The sequence below is a fragment of the Neopsephotus bourkii genome, unplaced genomic scaffold (genome assembly GCF_033783945.1).
Source record: "Neopsephotus bourkii isolate Nb327-2 ecotype Australia unplaced genomic scaffold, CSIRO-AGI_Nbou_v1 NB_1526, whole genome shotgun sequence".
In the NCBI taxonomy this organism is placed as follows: Eukaryota; Metazoa; Chordata; class Aves; order Psittaciformes; family Psittacidae; genus Neopsephotus; species Neopsephotus bourkii.
This window is the reverse complement of record NW_026902002.1, coordinates 71,052-92,096: the sequence shown is the minus strand read 5'-3', so window position 1 is coordinate 92,096 and position 21,045 is coordinate 71,052. Positions and strand designations below refer to the sequence as shown.

General features: G+C 42.8%; 1 protein-coding gene across 1 annotated transcript; it reads left to right on the top strand.

The window, feature by feature from the left end:
- The first annotated feature begins 1,961 nt into the window (after nt 1-1,961).
- On the top strand, nt 1,962-17,519 carry SCTR (secretin receptor). The gene is made up of 12 exons (XM_061369980.1): nt 1,962-2,840; nt 5,633-5,743; nt 9,462-9,565; nt 9,815-9,912; nt 10,586-10,718; nt 11,871-12,024; nt 12,115-12,175; nt 12,719-12,788; nt 15,465-15,556; nt 15,659-15,797; nt 15,977-16,018; nt 17,020-17,519. Exons 1-12 carry the CDS (start codon nt 2,696-2,698, stop codon nt 17,194-17,196), a joined length of 1,326 nt encoding a protein of 441 aa, XP_061225964.1. The 5' UTR covers nt 1,962-2,695; the 3' UTR covers nt 17,197-17,519.
- The last annotated feature ends 3,526 nt before the right edge of the window (nt 17,520-21,045 follow it).

The following is a 21,045-nucleotide window of genomic DNA, read 5'->3' as shown; positions in this document are numbered from 1 at the left end:
GACAGCTAGTAATCACAGCTATTTCTATGTGAAATGGTTCTGGTATCTTATACTGTGTTTAAACAAAACAGGAGGTTGTCTTACCCTCTGTCTCATCAAAATCTGACAGCTTGTGAGCCGGGAGCTCTTTCAGTGAACTGTTTAGGAAGAGACCAAGAAGCTGCATGTAAAGGAGCCCATTTACCTCCTTGATTTCAAGGTTCAGGGACAGTTTGCTCCCAGTTGTGGACAGTAACAGGAGCAACACTGAATATAGTCAGTAGCAGAGTGGGGTTATCTGCCCGTGGTGTAGGAAGTGGGATTTTGCATCTCTCAGAAAACAGCCATGCAATGGCCCCACTCATACCCAGCCTGTCCCATCAGAAGCTGACATTGGCAAAGACTGACAGAGGGACCATGCTTGTGGAAAACAAGGTCTTTAAATCAGAACCTGGGGGCTCACTGCTTTCTTTGGGTTTAAAATCCTGTTACCCACACATCTTTTAACTGACAGTAGTATATATCTGATCAGGAGAATAGCATGTCCATCACTTGGCAGGGTAAAACAGTAACTGTAAGACATTAACTATACCGTATTCCTGCTTGAACAAAACATTTTATGTAAGAAAATAATGCTGTATCAGATCAGCAGTGTGATCTTCCCAGATGAATGTGCTAAAAGCCTGTAGCCTCATTCTAGTTGTAGAGAAATAACATAGACTTTAAATATCTTTCTAGAATGAAAGCTTTCTTAGGACCTACATTCCTTAAAAGAAAACGGTGCCCACAAGATGTATAGGCTTATTTATGATGAAGAATGTTTCTGAGAGTGTTACTGATGAGATTGCTAACATTTATTTTTACATATGTTAGTATCATCTTGAATGACCTGTGTATAAACCAGCTCGGTTCTGTTGGCCACTTCAAATGCTCAGCACTAATATTGTTTTTAATGTATTTTCAAGGTAACTTTGGGGCAGAGATACCACAGAAGTATCTTGTAGGTCTTAACTGGCACATTCGTACTTTTGAACTCTGAAAATGTACCAAATTGCTTTACTATTGGTAATAAAATACATAAAAATAGAGAGTGACAATGCACGTTTAAAAAATCTGTCCATTTTTAGAAATTATCAAATTCAGCCTTCAGCTAACAACTGGAACTACTAAATGCAATTGCATTTCTTTAGGCATGTTGCTCCAGTCAGATATTTCTATTTTTATTAAGATTAAATGGATTTTAAAAATCTAATTTCTTCAAATAATACAAGAATTAAAAACCATTTAAATCCTGGTATTGGAATATAGCTTATTTCTCCTGAATTCTTTGCATGTGTGATTCCAGAAAATTCATTACGTTAATGATAATACATTATCATTACTAAATATCTTTTAGTTTAGTTATTTCATGACACACAAAGATGAGGAAGAAAGATCATCAAGTAAAATACAACCAACTGAGGAGATGATACATGATACACTGCTGAAAAGATCAGACTTTGTTCAGAAATACAATACTCAGAATAATTCCAGCCAAAATGTCTGTTGGGCTAAAATGTAATTTTAGAAAAGCAATAGTTCTCATTACAAGGTTTTCAGAAATCATTCTGTCTCTTAAATCTAATCGGGAAGTGATCAGCAATGCTACAAGATTGAGTATGTCGAGTAGTAATATGATGCTGCTAAATTGACTTTTCCACACCAAGTACATTAAAAAATTATAATTGATACTTTTCAAATAATATATCCTGGTGACTTGGTTTTAATGCTTTAAGCATGTGTGCATATACACATATGCATATATATGTGTGTGCACATGTAAGTTCCACAGTGGGAATTTATAAAGGTTTTTGGGTTGCTCATGAGGGAGGAATTATCTTATTTGTTATAAGGGGAACCTGCTAATATTCCATATTTTTATTGTCAAAATTAACAGAAACTAGTAACAGAAGTGGTGAAAGTATTGTTTTACTGCAAGACATAACAACAGGGAGTTTGTCCTGCAAATGATTTTTTAATATATGCCATTTCAATGGTTGGTAGATGGTTTTTGTATTTGTTTTGGTCCAGCTACATATAGCATAAACTGCACATTTAATTACTACATCAGGATTAAGTTAAGACTAACATTTCCCACACCAGTTTGTGAGAAAGGAGGATGAGGCAAGATGGGAAGGTGAAAGAATTACCTTAGGACAAATTACTACCTAGGTTCTCACAAAAATATGGGTGAGGTTTTGTTTTCAGGTTGGCTCCTGCAGCTTCCTGATCAGAAGCAGTGAAACAGGCTTTAGTGGTCTGCAACCCATGGACATATTTGGATCATTTGTGCCTGGAAAAATGACCAGCCAGGTCTATTGTATAATGCTGCCAGGGGCAAGTAATTAATTCTTTGTTGCTCTAGGAGAATCCAGCAGTGCCTTGGATGTCTCTCTAGTCTTTCTGAAGAGCATCCTGCTCATATACTTGATTTAGCAGAATAACACATCTTTCTCAATAACAGTAATGTCAGCAAAAGAGACAAGGCAGAAACTCAGTCTGTGCTTGCCTGCTGCTACTATAAAAAAAGCAGACTTACTTAGGAAAACTGACTGTATTTCAATTGCCCAGAAATACTGCCCAGAGTCAGTTGATAGGGTTGCACAGGGAGCATGAGCACAAGAACAGCAAACCCTGCTGAAGGGATGTGAGTTTTAAGAGAAAAAAAGTGATTCCAATGCTTCAAAATTTGCAGATCAGAGCTGTCCCACCTGTCTGTGACCTCCTGAGTGTTCTGAAAAGAGAGGAAGAAAACTGTGCTGAGACTCTCTCCCTGGAGGCAAAGAACAGAACTACAGAAAATGATCTGCTCCTGAGCTCAGGTAAAGGCTGAATGCATGTGTATGGCAAAAAGTGCTTTCAAACGAGCTAGATGGCTTCAAAATCAGATAACCCCACACTCCTTCCCATAGGAAGCATGCACCTTGTATACATCTCTCATTTAGGAGTGGAAAAATGGGTAAGATCTATTATAAGGCTCCGAGAGTGGGATTTTGACCTTACTGTGACAGCAAGAGATGTAGGAGCTAACTCAGCTGCTCAGCTGCAGTCCTCACGGCTAGGGAACACATCAGCAACAAAATCTTGCATATTGCAGAGGATTTTCAATTCTTCTCACCTTGGACAAGGATGCAAGCAAGCTAAACTTTACAGGACTGTGCAGGTGCAGACCAGCACTAGCATAAATTAGCAGGCAGTACTGTTTTACAGATGATGTTGTTTTAGTTCAGTCAAATAATTCTATCTTCTGTGCCCACTCTCCCTAGATCTAGAGAAAGAGAAGTTAAAACTATCAGATTTGTTAAACCTTTGAGAAAGCATTTCCAGTGGCTGTCAAAATTGCTCTTTTAATATTAAAAGGCAGATTAAACAAGGCACACTGCCATGAGCTCAGGGATACCCACATGGCAGAAGGCTTTAAGCTGAAAGTGGCCAGAATAACTATGCCCCTCTCTGTCTCTGTAACACTGCAAACACACCTCCTGGCAGTGAAACCCCAGAGGAATAAACAAGGGTAAGATGTATATCTTTCCTCAAGTAATGGTTCTCAAAGAAAGAGCCCAGGAATTTCCTTTTGCTGGTCTTTGCTCAAGGAGGATTTGTTACCTTGGTGAATTATGAAATAATTCATCTGAAAGTACGTCCTTCTGGAAGGAAACTATCCCAACATTGTAATTTTTCCAGGTATTTCCGTGCACTGAATCTAATTTGGGGACTTTATGCCAGTGACACTGGCATGAAGTTTTGATAACCCAAACAATGCTGCATGGCTAGTTATATCACCCAATGTGATGTTTCATTTGCTGTTAAACTGTTGTTTTGATGTAAATGGTTACCAAGTTCCGTAAACGTTGGCAGAGGGAGGACACCGGAGCTGAAGTGCCCGGCTGCTCAAAGCTGTGTATTTTCAGGCACCAGGACTGCTGTGCAGGAGGATATCAATACACTTCTAGAAATGTGTATATCTTTGTCGGGATAATGGAGGCTGGCCTTGTAAAGCATGAAGTGTTTGAAGACAGCATCCAGCACTTTCTCCCCTCTGCTTTCAGTGAGCATGCAGGGTATTCGGCACACAACAGGACCTGCCAGGCATAGGGTGGTCCTTGTATGCTTCAGTGGCCTCTCTTTTCCCTGTCATGTTACAAACCCCACAAAGAAGGCTTTGCTAAAACCAAGGACAGTAAGCAGAGGCAACAGGGACCTAGTCTAGATTGCAGACTATGTCTGGAGAAGAACAAAGTAAGAAAGGCCAGGATTGCAGTTCGTAGCACAAAGGACATCAACTGTAGGTCTTCTCTATTAACACTCTGCACCACAGACCAAAGTTTACCTATGCCAGCTTGTAGCACCTAAGCAAGATGTTAAAGTTGAGATCACCATCATGCTGTGCTCCAGTGACCACCAGTTGACTGATGCATCTCTACCGGTCCTGCTAAAAGCCAACACAGTCAAGCCAAGGGCACACAATGCCTCCCTCACACCCTGACTGTGGGAGGGGAATCACAGCAAGGCTAGCCTTGGCTGGGGAAAATGGAGTGAATCTGAGCAGTGTCAGCCAGCCCTGCAGCTGCTTAGAGGCCTCAGCTGGCACAAAGAGCAGGGAGGGCAAGGGAGCCACAGGATTGTGCCTGCAGAGCCCAGCAGGGCTCTGGGTTCAATGGCTGCTCTGAGATGGGTCCAGCAGCTGTGTCACACTATCAGAGGTCTGGCCTTGGACAGAAAAACAGTATGGGCAGGTTTTGTGAGAATATTGGTATGTATCTGTGTGTTGCCCTAGCCTGCAAATGAGAATTCCCTTTTTTTTTTTTTGTTTTTGCTCTCCTGTAGTAGAAAAGCCATTGCGCCCTGTAGCCAAGCCATTGCGCCCCGCAGCCAAGCCATTGCGCCCCGCAGCCAAGCCGAGGCTGTTGGCATTATTCATTTCAACACAGTCTTGGCATAATGAAAGAGATGAACAAGCAGAGTGCTATCTATGGTGATAAAAGGATAACACTGATAATGTTTCTCTCTGCCCTTTCCCCAGTATCATTCTGAAGCTGTTTAAACTCTTAATCAAGTTATATCTTTTTCTGTTTACAGAAGGATTATGTAAAGAGGACATATGTGGAAGCTTTAGAAAGCTTCACAGGAAAGAAGATCTGGAAACTTTAGAAAGACTGAAAAATGAGCTAAAAGGTTCATATCTGGTTTCCTTCATCTTTCCAGGGCCATTCAATAGTTACTAGAAGACAGACGGATAGTCAAGGGCCTGATAAAAAGATCACAATGACCCAAGTTGCTCTTTGTCTGGCTAGTATATATATCAGTGGACTCAAGGACCAGAATGGGACAGGACTACAGCGGGGGGGGGGGGGAACGGGAAGGTTAACCCGAATAACCCTAACCCTAACTGTTGATCCAGGTGTTGACAGGTTTTAACAGGTCTTGCTCTGTCTCACCCAGGTACTCTGCCGTTCAGAGTACTGAGCATCTTTGTTCCTGTAGCTGCCTTGGTCCCTGAGAGATGCTGTCTGGTGCTTTGTTGCTTGTTTCATTGTGCTTTATTGTTGGGAGAAGTTTCATGGTGTTTCATCACTTGGAAATGCTGCATGGTGTTTTGCTGTTGCCCTCTCAGGCAGATGTGCTGGAATGTGGGATAACATGAGCTGCTGGCCTTCATCCCCCGTGGGACAGACTGTCAATGCTCAGTGCCCTGAATTCTTCCAGATGCTGACTGGGAAAAAAGGTAGCACTAAAGATATGCTTTTATTGCCCAGGCGTGCTTTAATAAATACGTTATTTGCAAAGATGTCACTGTCAGTTATGAACTTGAAGTGAAATTGTGTCCCTGCTTCTTTTAAAGAGCATTGCTCACTTAGCAGCTCCATTTCCAACACTAAACTGAATGTGGGAAAGTCTGAAATTAAAGTAGCAAAGTGTTTTAAGTGTTTGCTTCTCTTAACCAGGTGGAAAAAGTTGCAGGAAGTAAATGTGGTCCTGAAAAGCAGTTTTTAGTATGATTTCTTAAGGGAAAAAGTTTTCACCACTCAGCCTCTGTGTTTATGTGTTTCTGTCTGTCTTTCCCCTTCTAATAATTTTCAGAGCCAGTGGTTGATCTCAGCTGAGAGAGGTCGTGGCTTACCAAACAACTTACTTAGAAAGAGATGAGCTCAAGCAACACTTGTCTTTTTCCTGGGATTTTTAAGATAGAAGTGAATTTATTCCCAGTGTGCTGCAGTAATCGTGAGCCATTAAGTAGGAGTTTCTGTCTGCTTTCTGTTCGTTTCTACTTTTCAGCAATGCCCAAGAAACATACTTAGATTTTTCTTGAGCAAGTTAATGATTCAAATTGAAATAGGGTTTTGCATACTTCAGTTATAGGACACAGATTAATAAAGTCTAGTACTTACAGAAAAGCAGACATTCATTTTATGGAGGGAGGAATAGGAGATAAAGTATTAGATTGTCTAATAACTATCACAGAAGATAGAGAAGCACTCAGCAGTCTTTAAATAAAAGCAGACATGAGACATTCAGATTAAAATAAATACTGTGCTACTTTCTGTACACACAAACAGTAGCTGCCCATCAGGTCCTATAATCTGGTTTAAAGACAGAAGATAAACTACACAAGACACAGATCACTGCTGAAGAAATCATCCATCTGTCATGTGCTCACAAATCTTTGAGTAGTGATACCAGCTTTTAAAAGCATTGAATGAAAACCCTGCTAGTACAGCCACTAGAGGGAACTGCACCCTGTCTCTGGCCACCTCACCGGGGAGGAAAACAGGAATTTGTACATCCAAAGGTCATAATTACATGTCAAGTGTGCACTGTGTTATCTTAGAGATCATCTAACAGCTTTAAACTTTAGTTGCCCTCTTTATCGAGAGGCTAGGAGCTGAACAGCTTCTGATAAGTAATAATCAGAGTGACACTGTTCAAAACAGAAATCCAAGATATGGTTCATTGGAATTTGCATCTTATTTCAATCTCTGCATCTGGCATTTTGGGTCAAAGTCAGCAATAGTTTATTCTTATTCTCATAGCCACATTCTCCTCTGATTTTATACTGTGGTTGGCTTGTGACTCCTGTGTTTAATTACTGTTAAAGCCATTGCCCTGTTTGAAGCAGTTTTGCAAAAGAGAAACAGAGATCAGTTTGCTTGGAAAAAAGGCAAAAGTTTTCTCTCCTCACCACTGTCAAAGCAGATGGGCAGCCACAAATGCCAAAGAACCATATGTTAAGGGACATAGCTCTAAACTCTGACCAAACCCTAGTCTCTGTGCTTTGTGCTGACATCTAGACTTGCATCTGCAGCCCAGACTGTCTGGCCCCTTCCCATGTAACAGACCAAAGAAACAAAATAATCTGTAACCTAACAGTAACATAACCAAAGTTCACATGCAGACCTGCACACTATGTCTCAGGCAAGAAATGCGGAAAGGTGCGATGGCTGTGGGGTTTCGGAGTCAAAGAAGGCCACATCAGATGTCCCCAGTTCCACAGCCATACCTTTAGCCAGTGTTCCTCCTTGCCTCCTTGCACAGTCACCAGTAAACACCAAGAACTGATTGTTGAATGGACTGCAGACCCAAAGTCTGCTCTGAGTGGGGCATACTGCAGCTTCCCCAGTATGCGTGCCACCCATAAGCAAGTACCATTGTTAAAATTTTGCTCATAATCTTCCATTCTTTGCATATAATGCAATCACATGCACACACCAACACAGAATTTCATGTCTTCTTTCTGATACACTTTGACATCCTTAGGCAAAAACCAGTTACAGACATGTTCACAAGCACAACACTTTGCTCTGAGTGTGTGTCTTAATAATTGAAGCTGAAGCAAAGAATTTACCACCTATGACTCTTGCTGAGCACCAAGGCAGGTTGGGGAGAACTGTTTGGGAGAGCTGTTTCTCTCCTGTTGTTGCTACACTGAAGCAGGGCATAGAAACCTGGCTTAAAAACCAAGCCTGGCCCTTTGAAAGATGCTAAGCTGGAACAAGATGTTCATAAAAGCGTCAGAATCATGGTCTGTTACTGACACACCCAGAGCTCTTTCCATTTGGAAGTCTCAGCATGTTTGCTGTGCCTTCCAGTTTTACAGAGGTGAGCTCAAATCAAGCACAGACATGCTGTCAGGTCACCACAATTAGCCCAGAGGTAGCAGGAGCCCCGACTCTGTCCTGACAGTCTCAGCAGGGCTTCAAAGAGCATAAACCAGTGCCAAACACTGCTGCACAAGCATCTACCTCCATTCCCTCAATGCTGCAGGAATGTTTGCAGGAACTAGATGGCCTTAGAGTATTCAGGGCCAAATGTATAGGGAAAAAAGTGGACTTTTATGATCCTTCTGGCAAGGCTTCTATCAAGAAGGGCTGCTGATTTCAGGTCCTCTCTAAGTCCTTGCTAGTATTGACATTGCTGCAGCAAAGCCAGGATTTCACTCCATGGTTCTAAAGTGTGGCTCCTACTTGACAGACTAATGTGAGCAGGATAGCAAGTACTGGTTTTACTTCTCTGTAAAAAGTTTCCCTTCTCTTCAGCAAATAACCTACATGCCCGCTAGGGTCATTTGATTCCAATGAGATTGTAAGGTGTGTAGGGCAGGACTTCCCACTTCCACTTTAGTCCCAAACATGGACATGTTCAAACCTGTCCTATTCAAGCATGTGCAACTTGCTGGGGATCCATTTCACTCAGCCTTAGGAGCCTACAAGTCAGACATCCCAGCAGAAGTGGGTCAGACAAACTGTCCTCTGCAGATATCTGTCTGAAAATGAGGTGAGTTCCACAAATGCCTCTTTTTCTCCACTGACTAGAAAGACAGCCACGAGGGACACAGTTGGACTCAAACATTCAGTTTCCAGAAGTCTAACTTAAGTGAGGGGAATCCCATCCTAGCCTTTCATTTACAAGTAAGCAAGGAAATCAGCTGTGTAAGATGATGCCAAGACCTGCATATAGGGATAAAGCTTTCATTTTTTCATTGAAATCTCACCAAAAAGCTGTGACCATCTAAAGTCTTATGCTCTCTTTGGACCATAACAAACCACAGTGAGGAGGCGGGAGCATTCAGGGAAGTACCAGTTTTGCAGAGTAGGAATCTGTGATTGAGCAAGTCATGTGTTTGCTGATCTTGGAATACTGACAAAGAAATACCAGATGTACTGAACAATATTATTTATGTTGCAATTAATAAAAACACATCCATCACAGTCATCCCTGAGTGGGCAAACAACATCATAACCCGTACAAGTACACTAGGCAAGTATCAACATAATTAGCTCAGCTGCATTTCACTTCCAGCTATGCAGAGTGTATTGCCTGGGGGGAAAATGTTCTCTTTACTCTTGGAGCAACCTTATTGGTGACTGACTCCCGAGGAGACCAAAGATACAATTTGAAACGATCATACGTGGTTTTGTCTTTTTTTTTCTCTTGTTACCACACAGGTTTTGTGTACAGAAACTGTACAAGTGAAGGTTGGTCTGACCCATACCCAAGACCTGATATCGCTTGTGGCTACAACGTCAATGACACAACGAATGAGGCAAGAGTGAGTATGAATGCCTATGACCACAGATCTGCTGCTCTGGGACCTTGGGGGAGGAGTATGTTATGAAGAGACTGAATGAGGTTGTGATTTAGCTCTGTTGGGGTTATTCTTAAAAGTGGTTTTCAACATAAATGCTTCCTCCAAATTATCAGAATGTTTATTACATAGGAACAGACACCTTTCTTTTGGTATGGGCTGATTTCTACCAGGCAGTCAAAGGTAAAGATGTGAATATATGTTCCTCTGCAGCGCTCCTATTTCATGACTCTGAAGACCATGTACACCATTGGATACTGCACCTCCCTCGTGACGCTGATGATAGCCTTAGCGGTCCTGATCTCTTTTAGGTGAGGAGAAGCATCTCCAGTTTGCATTTGGCCAGGGCTTCTGGTCATCTCAGCAGACACAAGATCCTTCTGTTGGCTTTCAGGGCAAGTAAAAAATTGAAGTTTACTGCAGCAATCTGTCACTTTATCTTCACACAACCTTATAACCTGGAATTTGTACTTTGCTACTTATTTAGTGAAAAAAAAAATCCCTTACAGTAAGTGTCAGAAAGGCAGAAGGAACCCCAACTATTTTGCAAACTTGTCTTCTGGGTGCATGGCCTCTGGACCCAGATTATGTGAAGATTTAACACAGAAAATGTTGCATGCACAAGTACACTGTGCAGGCAAACCAAATAAATCCACCCAGGTGTGGATAAAAGCTTTGGTTCATGTTACTCCAGAAAGAAGGGAGGCTAGAACAAGCGTATCGGCATGAAACCATAATTTTCCTGGCAGTGTTCAGCTTATTTAAGTATCTGAGTGGAGCAGATGTGACTTAGCTTTTTCAGGTCTTCTCCAGGATATCCCTCTTGGGAAATGCATTAGTCTTCCTTTCACAGGCAGAAAAACAGTGTTCCTAGTTTGTCAGTTCAGCATTAATAAGGGTTGAAACCTGCTATTTACAGCCACAAGCTACTCGTGTTAGCTAGGAATGTAACTTCACGGGACCTCTCTCTCTTTTTTGCAACAGAAGACTTCACTGTACGAGGAACTACATCCACATGCACCTCTTCACATCATTCATTTTGCGAGCCTCATCCAACTTCATCAAGGATGCCGTCTTGTTTTCCTCTGAAGACATAAATTACTGTGGAGCATACATGGTAGCCCTCTTCCTTCTAGCTTGCTCCATGCCTCAGCTTCCTTGGAGGATCCTAGCAGTAGTTAGGGTGCAGGAAAGGAAATCTCCATCCCAGCTTTCTATTTCTCTGTTTGGGAGTATTCTGGATAAGTGAGGGAGGCATGAAGATGCAAAAGCAGCCCAGGCTGGAGCATACACACAGAAACCCAGGTGTGGTTCCTCATATAGGCTATAGATGCCCTTACAAATATTGGAACAGAAGGTACCCAGGTCAGTCCAAAGTAGATTACTGCATTCATCAGTTCTACTGTGTTAACTAGATGGCTGCAGAAGACACCAGGAGTTCAGAGCATTGACCCAGAAATGCCTAAACATGGGTGTCTCAGGCTCTGAACACCGGATACACAACCGGGTTGGAGATTATTACATGGATTTTAGATCCTGGTAGATGGGGCTGGCAGGAAAAGTATGAGAACACATTAAGTGTTGCTGACTTATACTACAGGGTGAGACCTGATAGTAAGAGATGGGTTTACCCTCATATCTTTCGGAAGCCTGGAAAAGAAAAGGAACTTCCCAAATTTTGAATTGTTTTTTGTCTTTTTCTCTTGATTGGCAGCAAAATATCTTGACAATTGGGAGTGCGACTAAGCACTGGAAATGTTGTTCAATACTTTAAACCAAAAGATAAGAATTGGGGGGGGGAAACAAAGAAGCAAAAACCCCACATCACAAAAAGGCCTTTTTTTGTTTGGTTGGTTTACCCACACTCCCCCCAGTTTTGCCACATTTCTGTTGCTGACCAAGAATGTTTTGAGCAAATTTGAACTTTATTGACCCTTTTTCTTAGGAAAAAAATACTGACAAATACGTTCACGTGCTTCTTTAAGGTGGTATTAGTGCTACTGATACTAATAAGGTGAAGCCACCTTTAAGTGAGACAGTAAACCCAAACTTATGCCCATGACACCTTTGATTCTTGCTAGTGAGGCAGTTGATTAATGCTTTTTTGAATGCCCACCTAGCTTTATTATCATGTAATCACCTGTCTCAAGGCCACCCATTCAGTCCCCTAATTGCTATAAAATCTCTATTTGCCTAGATTTATTTACAACTCTCTGTTAGAAAGTAGATGCAACCCCAGGCAGAAGCTAATTATCCTCTCTTTCCTCAGGTTGGGTGTAAGCTCACCATGGTCTTCTTTCAGTACTGCATCATGTCTAACTACAGCTGGCTACTCGTGGAGGGACTGTACCTCCACACTCTCCTGGTTATTTCCTTCTTCTCAGAAAGGAAGTTCCTCTGGTGGTTCATCGCTCTCGGATGGGGTACTGGTTTTCCTTTCAGTAAGAATAGCTGTGGGTTCGTTTGCATTTGGGATGGACTTGTGGTGCAGTAACTAGGTTTTCCAATTGCAGGTGCTCCATCTGTATTTGTGGCTGCATGGGCAACTGCTAGGCAACTCCATGAAAATATTGGGTAAGTTGTGTGGATGTGGGGAAGGTGGCACACCATGGGGTGCATGCAGCCCCTGCACAGGCTGCTCCATAGGGTCCTGCTCATTTCTAGGCACTGGCAGCCAAGCAAACCAACCACCACCCTGTTGTGGTGTGAGCCTGGATCCTAGTGTGGATGGGAGTAGAGGTCCAGCTGAGCAACCTGAGAAAGAGCCTTAGATTTGTTCTGAGCATTGCCAGGGGTAGGAGGTGGCCTTCAAGTACAAAGTCAGTCCACAATGTTTTCAGCATCTGTATTTGACTTTCTGATCAGTGAAACTTTATTCTCTTCTCCCTTCCAGAATCTTGAACAGGGGTTGTACTCTACGGGCAGGGTATACTTTATACTTTCATCCAGTGCAAGTGGACATTTTTTCATCAGAAATGTCATACTTTTAAGTGAGAGCAGGAAATTAATTTTGCAGAAGGGAATAGGGGCCTATCTGAAGTGCAAAACACACTAAACTGCTTTGAAAAGACACCAGTGTTTTGATAACTGACTGCACCTTCTCTTTTATTTTTACAGGTGTTGGGACATCAACACTAATGCCAATACCTGGTGGATCATTAGAGGCCCTGTAGTTTTGTCTATTTTTGTAAGTCTTTTCTGGGACATGCAGATTCAAACTGTATTTTCAAATACTGTGAAATCAACATGCTTTGGAAGTGTGTTAATGAGCCGATTTAGATATGTGCCTGATCTGGTGTGACACATAGTGCTTAAGCAACTTCTGCTCAGCAGGATTTAGTCAGTAACTAATGCCCCGAAGGTAAGTTCACAAGGAAAGCTCGAGTGTCCTCCCAAGAAGCAAGAGCCTGAAGAAGATCGGGTTTCCACATCCTGTTGATTTCATATGAACTTGGCTGGCTTGTGGAAGCTTGTTTTGGACTGTTTCAAGGAAGGCTCTGGAGGAGAAACAAATGGACTGTACATTTCAGTGCAATCGCATTTGTGTCTCCTGGTCAATGCCCCTCTCAGCAAAGCCAAAACCAACGTGCCTTACATTGCCATTAACTTTTGCTTTCAGCAATGAAAACAGCTCACATGCTGCCTGCATCGTATGTTAGTGGCCTGCAATTACACTATTATGGAATTGCTCACTGAAATGAGCATGCACATTCAAATTTGATGTAAATCTGCCCAGTACAAGGCAGTAGCAATGTCAAGAGCAGTTTGGTACATATAATACTCAGCACCTGTGGTTTGAACATTGGCTGGTACTCAGAGCCTTAGGTACCATGGGGCAGAAGCTGTCTCTTGGAGGTAGTTGTTCTGCCCAATGGAGATGCACTGGGCAGACCACTCTGCAATGATCTATCTGAAGCCAAAGCCCACGTACAGAAGCATGCAAAGTGCTACTTACTCTCAAGCAACCTGCTGACGCTCCAAGGCAAGAACCCAAGAGTTGGTGTAGGTTTCTGTGTTGCCAGTAGGAGCCATTAAGTTTGCAAAACACAAACTGCAACACTTGCATGCTGTTTTGGAAACCCAAGCAGCAGAGATGGTGGTCTAAAGTATTGTTCCCATTTACCACTGAGCAACCTTTCACCCCAAAAGAACAAGCTGAAGACCACACAAATGATTCAGGATCAACTTAATGAGTCCACAGCATTTATTTTCCTTAATGTTATAACCCTTATGCTCCAGGAGCTACCCAGCAATAGTTAAATGCCAACAAGGCCCAGGCACCCTGCAAGGCAAAAAGCACAATCTTCATTTACCTTCTGAAGGCCACCACTCCCATCCTCTTCCACGTTTCATCAAAATCCTGATCACATCTAGTTTAGCAGGAGCCGCCTGCATGACTCTGTCTCTGTACTGGAGAGGCTTTTCTGAAGCCCACAGCCACAGACAAACAAACAGCCAGTCCTTCAGAATTCAGATCTAATCTCTTTATTCCTCACAGTCTTTAGCAGTTCAAAGGCCAGAAAATCAACACCGATAAACTCTTTTGTATTCCTAGGCTAACATTCATTGCTGTGCTGCAATGGGCAATCAATCCCTCCCAGCAGGAATCCCGCCTCCCCCCTTCCACAGTAGTTTTTCATCAGCAAAAAGTCCTGCTCAGCCTACACCGGCCTAGTGGAACAAAAATCCCAGAATCCTCAGGCCTGAGCCTCCTTCCCCGCAGTAGCCCCAAAATATTTCAGTCTTTCCTTCCATGTTTCCCAGCCCTCTTCAGACACTCTCAGCTGCCCAGACCATGCAGGCAAAGTTGCTCCCTCTTCATCCAATAATTTAGGGAACACAGAGACACTCTGGATCTGTCCCATCTACAGCAGACCCACTCCTTTTAGGAAAACTCGCCACCTCAGAGCCCTGCTCCAACACCCACAGGCACGTCCAAGCCATCATGAAGAGGATGCATCACTGCGATGGTGTTTCCAGGCACAGGGGAGAGTTACAATGCAGAGTATTACAAAAGGGGCTCAGGTTTGCAGGCTGTGCGGGTGCAGGATAATGCTGGGAGCCCTGGTGCAAAGGGCAGATAAAATCCAAGCCAATCCCCAGTGCTACAAGCCGGCTATGGGAGAAAGGCATGCTCAAGCCAGCTCTGCCTCCCCTGGGGCTCCTGCTCTCTGCCTGAGGGTCAAACGAGCAGAAACAGCTATTGCTTCATCTTCACCCAAACTGAGCAGCCAATCGGCATTTTTATCTGATAACAGACGTTGGAGAAGGGGAAAAATGCAAAAGGAAGAGCTTGAGTATCAACTCTCTCCTATGCTCACTTTTAACTACTTTGCCTCCATCAACGCAAACTATGCTGTGTCTTTTGGCAGAGAGCAAGCAGCATTTTCAGCCCACTTAGCAAGTGGTAGATCCAGAACTGCCCTTTTGCTGGAATCCAAAGTGGGGTCAGATTGTGTAGAGTCTGTTTGAAACCCAGACATAAGGTATCCTACCGATGTACTTGGTCTCCTTGCCCTTTGGTCATTTGTCCAGATAATACACCCTGATCGTCCCCATAACTAAAGCTGAAGCAAACTGGCAGAGAAAGCAGCCATCACCCAAACCCAGGGGTGGCTGGACAGGCTGGAGAGGCAGGGACAGGAACTGGGATGGGGACAGGGACATGGGCAGGCCAGCCTCTCTATTTTGCCTGTTCAGCCTAAACACACAGTTACTCTGCTGATACCTGGCAGTTACATAAGTGTTTACTGGGCACTTGGTTTTGCTGTTTGGTTGTGGTTTTGCTTTGGTTTGGAAGGTTTTTTCCCATCCTTTTTTTCTTTCTTTTTTTCTTTCTTTTTTTTTTTTTTTTTTTCCCCAGATTAATTTCATTATTTTTGTCAACATTTTAAGAATCTTGATGAGGAAGCTCAGCTCACCTGAAGGACGGAGCAGTGATTTCAACCAATACAAGTATGTCCCTTTTCACCTTACGTTGTGACTTCATGCACATTAGCTCACCTGAGCTCTTCTTGCTCCTTTTACGTCAGTTTTCCCCTCTGTCTTTGTTCTCAGGAGGCTTGCAAAGTCAACACTCCTCCTCATCCCTCTCTTTGGGGTCCACTACATAATCTTTGCCTTTTTCCCTGAAGATGCAAGCAGCGGCACAATGGAAATTCAGCTATTTTTCGAATTGGCTCTTGGATCATTCCAGGTAATATTTGACGAGCTCTTATTTCTTTAAAATAAGAAAAAGGGGTATGACATGTAAGTCTGCCACAGAGCAGAGTCCCAATGACAAAATCAAGCTGATTGCCCTTGAGCTGCCTCATCCCTATTCAGAATCTGACACTGCAGTTCTAATTCTGTGCCCATGGTTCTTTTATCTTTCAGGGCTTTGTTGTGGCTGTACTTTATTGTTTTCTTAATGGTGAGGTGAGTTTTGTGTATATAACATTCTTTCCTATTGCTCAAGCATGCCTCATTAATCAGTAGGATACATCCTCCATTGAATACATGTTTTATCTGAGGGTTTTCTTCCTAGCTACCTAAAGTCACTCATGAAACACCTCCTAGACCTGACAAGCTTAACTAATTGTATGCCAGATGCAAACTTCACCTCTCAACTATTTCAGCTCTTTTATATATCAGATACAGCATTATTACTGTCTGGGGACAGAGGGTGGGAGTACCAACCTGTACATGAGCACACTGACAACCAACTGATCCTGAAAGTACTGCGCTATTGGGTGTCATCCCATGGCTGGCTTTTGTGTTTGATCCTTGGGTGGGAATTTAGCAAAAGCTGTACCCAGTCCAAGTTTGTTAGAACTCTCATAAGGTAAAGCTTCTCAAAGAAGGACCATTTTCTTTTAGTCATATGATAACTCCCAGGCTTCTGGAGTAGAACTTGCACTTTGAAATACTGCTGCTGGTAGAGGTGGGGGAAAACATTATCCAAACCTGGGAGATCCTGAGGTTACTGAAAGTAAATAAAACCAAAACAGTGATTAAGGTTGGAAGAAAAGTCACTTTGAAAGGGAGGAGAGGTTTGAAGTACTCTGACTGATTCTTCAGCAGGGTGCAGAAAAAGTTGTTTTGAGGAAAATCTGCCTTTTTTTTTTTTTTTGAGTGCCAAAATGTCCCATTTTATAATTAATACAAAGATCTTGGAAAAGTCTAAACCAAACACTAGCTAAGGCCAGCTAGACTGTGTGAACAGGAAAACAGGTTAACAGAAAACTGTGTGGCTGCAACAACAGCATCACTAGAAGTTACAAGAAACAGGCCCTATCCATACCCCTGAAAAGAGGGGTTAAACAAATCCAAACCTTGGCAAAGGTAGCCCGCTTTCCTTCTCCTGTTACACTGCTCTCGCAACGTGGGTCTCCAAGGTAGACTAGCTGAACTAAGTATTTTGTGACCTCTCTACCTAGGTTCAGCTGGAAGTTCAGAGAAAATGGAGGCAGTGGCATTTAAGCAAACACTTGCGTCGGCATCTCAGCACCTCAGCGAGTAACGGAGGAAATGGCTTAACTCAAGAGATGCAGATGGTGAGGTCAAGTCCACCAGGGCACAGAAGAGCAACACTCCAAAGATTGAGCATGATTTAACGCTGTATGCCTGGAGGATACCTCCATGCTCAGATACACATGGCTAAGTTCCACGGACTGCACTGGGAGTCTTATGTATGTATCCAAAAGTGGGACTTGGCTGTAGATCAATGGTTCTTGAAGCACATCTGTTCATTTATATCCTGTGTAGCATATTAGTTATTTTGCAAGGCAAACCAAGCCAAAACATGATGCCTTTCATTGGGCTTCTGGCCACAGTCATTTTTGTTTCTTTCCACACCAATATTTTTCAGCTATTTCTATTTTAAAGTGACTTTTCATTTTCCACGAGGCTGTCCATGTTCCAGGCTAAGCCAGGCTAGTGACTTAGATGTTCTCTATTTTTTCTGCTGTTGAAGCTGGGGGGACAGTCAATTTTATATTATTAAGGTTACATTAACACAGCCCATGGGCTTGAAACATAAGATTAATTAATCCTTAAAATTCAAAATTTTTCTGTTGTGCTGATGGATGCTGGACACTGAGAACATAAAGCACAGCTGAGCTCCTGTTTCCTCTCTGATTGTACAGCCATTGCGACAGTGACAGTGGCAGGTTCAGACAGTTTTCTTCCCCTGCCTCTTCTAACAGTGGAGACCTCAGAAATAATAGTGTCCAAATTTGTGTCTTTGTAGCTTGTTGAAATGGTGAAAAAGCCATTGTAGCACATTCCAAGGGCTGACAAGAAAACTTCAGTAAGATGGCTCTTTGCTATTGTGTCTGCGCCTCTGAGACTTGTTCAGGTAGTCTTTGAAGGGAATCAGTGAAAGCCCTTGAGACATTTAAAACTCGATTGAACTGGACAGTATCAGGTATCTTGTGAAGAACAACATCGAAGTGTTTGGCAAAAGTCTCTTTAAAATCTACAATCACTCAGCATGCTGGAAGCTGTAAGACTGTGCACTGTAATATGCTATAATAAGTCATCTGAGCTTCTGTTACAGCTTGATGCTCTTAAGGATAAAATTGTTAAGCAAATTTCTCTGGCTTGAGTGATAAAGTATAAAAGAAACCATCTGGCAAATGCTTTTGTGTCTGTATTTCCCCAGTTGAGGCAATTCTTGCCTGGTTTTCTACAAGGACAAAGGTGACTAAACAGAAAGCAAGTGGTGCTTATCATGCTTCTCCCTCCTCACCATGCATGGTATGTCAAATGCTGAACAATCCGCATTCCCCAACCTATCTGCCAAAACCGCCCTGACAGCATTTATTCACACCAAGCCATTGTGGTAGACTCCTGCTATTTTACTAGAAGGCAAACATGCAGAGAATTTCAAAGCATACTTTCAAAGTCAAATTACCTGTGTATAAACAGGTTTTTGAGTGCTATTAAAACCGCTTCAAACCCCAAGATTCAGGAAAAATATCTTTCTTCCTATGCCTGCACTGCAGGCAGCAGCACTGATGACAGTCAGGCAAGGGAGGACACATCAGTAGAAGGGAGGGTTTGGTGTTTGCTCTGGCTCCCTCTGCCCCATTGGCTTTGCCTACTGATGCAGATCACCAGCAGTGGTGGGAGAGTTGAACCTCTTTAAAACCAAGAAAATAAAAACCAAATATAAACTGGCAACCATTTCCAGGAGTTTATTTTAAACTTAAGTTTTTTGAAACATCAAGGTTTTGAGTTGACATTGTCCTTTAAAACTTAGCCACAGCAAGTGGAAGGAAGAGCAGAAGCAGGATCAGCCCCATGACCAAGGGAGAAGTGAATGCCCCTCCATGCATGTTTGGGTGAAAGATCTCACTTCCAGATGACTTAGCCAAGCCAAACAGAGCCTCCAACATTCTTGGGGTTTCACCGTCCCAGAGCATTTAGCAAGCCGCATACTTCAAAAAAGATAAAGCCAATAGCCTAATTTTCTCTCTGACATACAAGTAAGACTAAGGATTGTTTAATAATTTGCAAGTTACCTGCCAGAGAATTAAGCATTTATCAGTCAAGCCAAAGCAGCTGTCTGTTTTAAATGCAAGCGCCTCCACCCGGCATAAATGAAGAAATAAAGATTCAGAGATACAGTGACATGCAATTAATTACATCTAATGCAATTATTGGCTCTCCCACAAGCCAGTCCTCAGCCGTGCAGTGTGTAGTTAGGACCAGCACTGATGGCACAAGATCAGGTAGAGCCCAGGCTAATACTTAATTGTACAGGAGTCCTATTGAAACACGGGAAAAACCACATGCCCCAGAATAAAATGATACTGGTTTTTGTATTTTAAAAAAGTTCTAGCATAAGTCACTGTTTTACACAGCCTTTTTGGTTTCATTTAACTTGCCTGAAATGGGGGGGGGAAGAGATAAAAAAGGAAGCATTCCCAGATTCTGAATTCTCCAGGCATTGAGCACTGGCCTGATTTGTATGAAGAGCTGAGGCTCCATAAAATCCCTTAGATGTCAGCTGCCATGTGCAATCCTCATCATTTTGGGAAGAGCATGTCCTTTAGGCATCTAACGCCTCCCAGGCATTACAATGCTGTGACCAGGATGTAGAAAGCTGCTGTCAAACACCACTGTAGTGGGATGGGTCTCACCTCACCCATCTTCTCCACAAGGGCTGCAAAAGCACCCTTCCCTGCTGGGCATCTTTTGATGAACTGTACTGAAAAATGTTAAAGAGTAACTTTGCTTTGGGAATGCTGTCATGTTTATAAGCACATAAACAGGGAAGTAAATCTCAGCAAGCAATGCAAAAAGTGGGAGATGAATGGGTGTAAGGCATGCAGACTCCAGCATCAGTGGCCTTGAACTACTGATACAAACTGAACACAGACTCCATATTCAGAGTCCAACCGCTTCCCTTTCTCTAATACTTGCTCATTCAGTGTAATGAGCTCATCCAGTGACATTTGTTGCCAGTAAACAGGACATGAGGACCATCTTTCAGACAGCTAGTTATCATTGCTCAGGGTCACTGCTGACAGCCTCTGGTTTGTCACTCCAGGTCTCCTGAGAAGCCAGTTGCAGCTCTGCAAGCCAGTGCTGCAGGCAGCAGCTCCAGCAGCCTGAGCATCAGCAGTTCAAGACATGAGGCTGAGTTTAAGAGGAAGTGTTTAATGGATTTACTCTCCCAACACAGCAACAAGGAAGTTCCCAGCAAAACTATCAGAAGCAAAAAAGCAGTATTGTTGTGCTGTGAATTATTACATTGTGCAACGCCTCACTGGGTATCAGGGGAGCTGAAATTAGCTTTTTCAAAAAGGGATGGTGGCAGTTCAAAGGGGTTGGAGCCACAAGAAGATGAGAGGCCCCAGGAATCCAGCCAATAACCCCTTCCAGGACATGCCGCCGGGGTGCACCTTTCTTTCACCCAGAGATGAGGACCTTCTTAGGCATGCAAGCTGACATAAAAGATTAGGAAGGGCCATTACCTGCTTACATAAACCCCAGCAGAGGGAAAGAGAAGGCCCGTGAAGACAGTCATCCTCTGGTCATCACCTTCCCCTGACTCACAAAACCAAGCAAGGCTCAACCCCCAGACTAGATGTCCTTCCAAGCACAGCTGATGAAGGTACTGTAGACTAAAAATAAACATGCCAGTAACAGTCCAGTATATTTCTCTAGCTAGCATGCCCTGTACTGTTACTTCCTTCTCATCTGCAAGCCATGGTTTGTGCACAAGCTTCCAATTAAAGTTAGTAACTGACTAAGTCTAAACAGCTCATTAACAAGAGGTGACATTCATTATCCTGCTTTTAAGAGATATTAAACCATCTGAGACAGACCAACAACCTCTCCCATCAGAAAGAGAACACCAGGTGCTAATTAACTTACTTGAGATTACATAAACTAATTCAGTGGTGAAGAATGGAAATGTTTTCCTGACATTTAACTAAACGTCCTAGTACAAT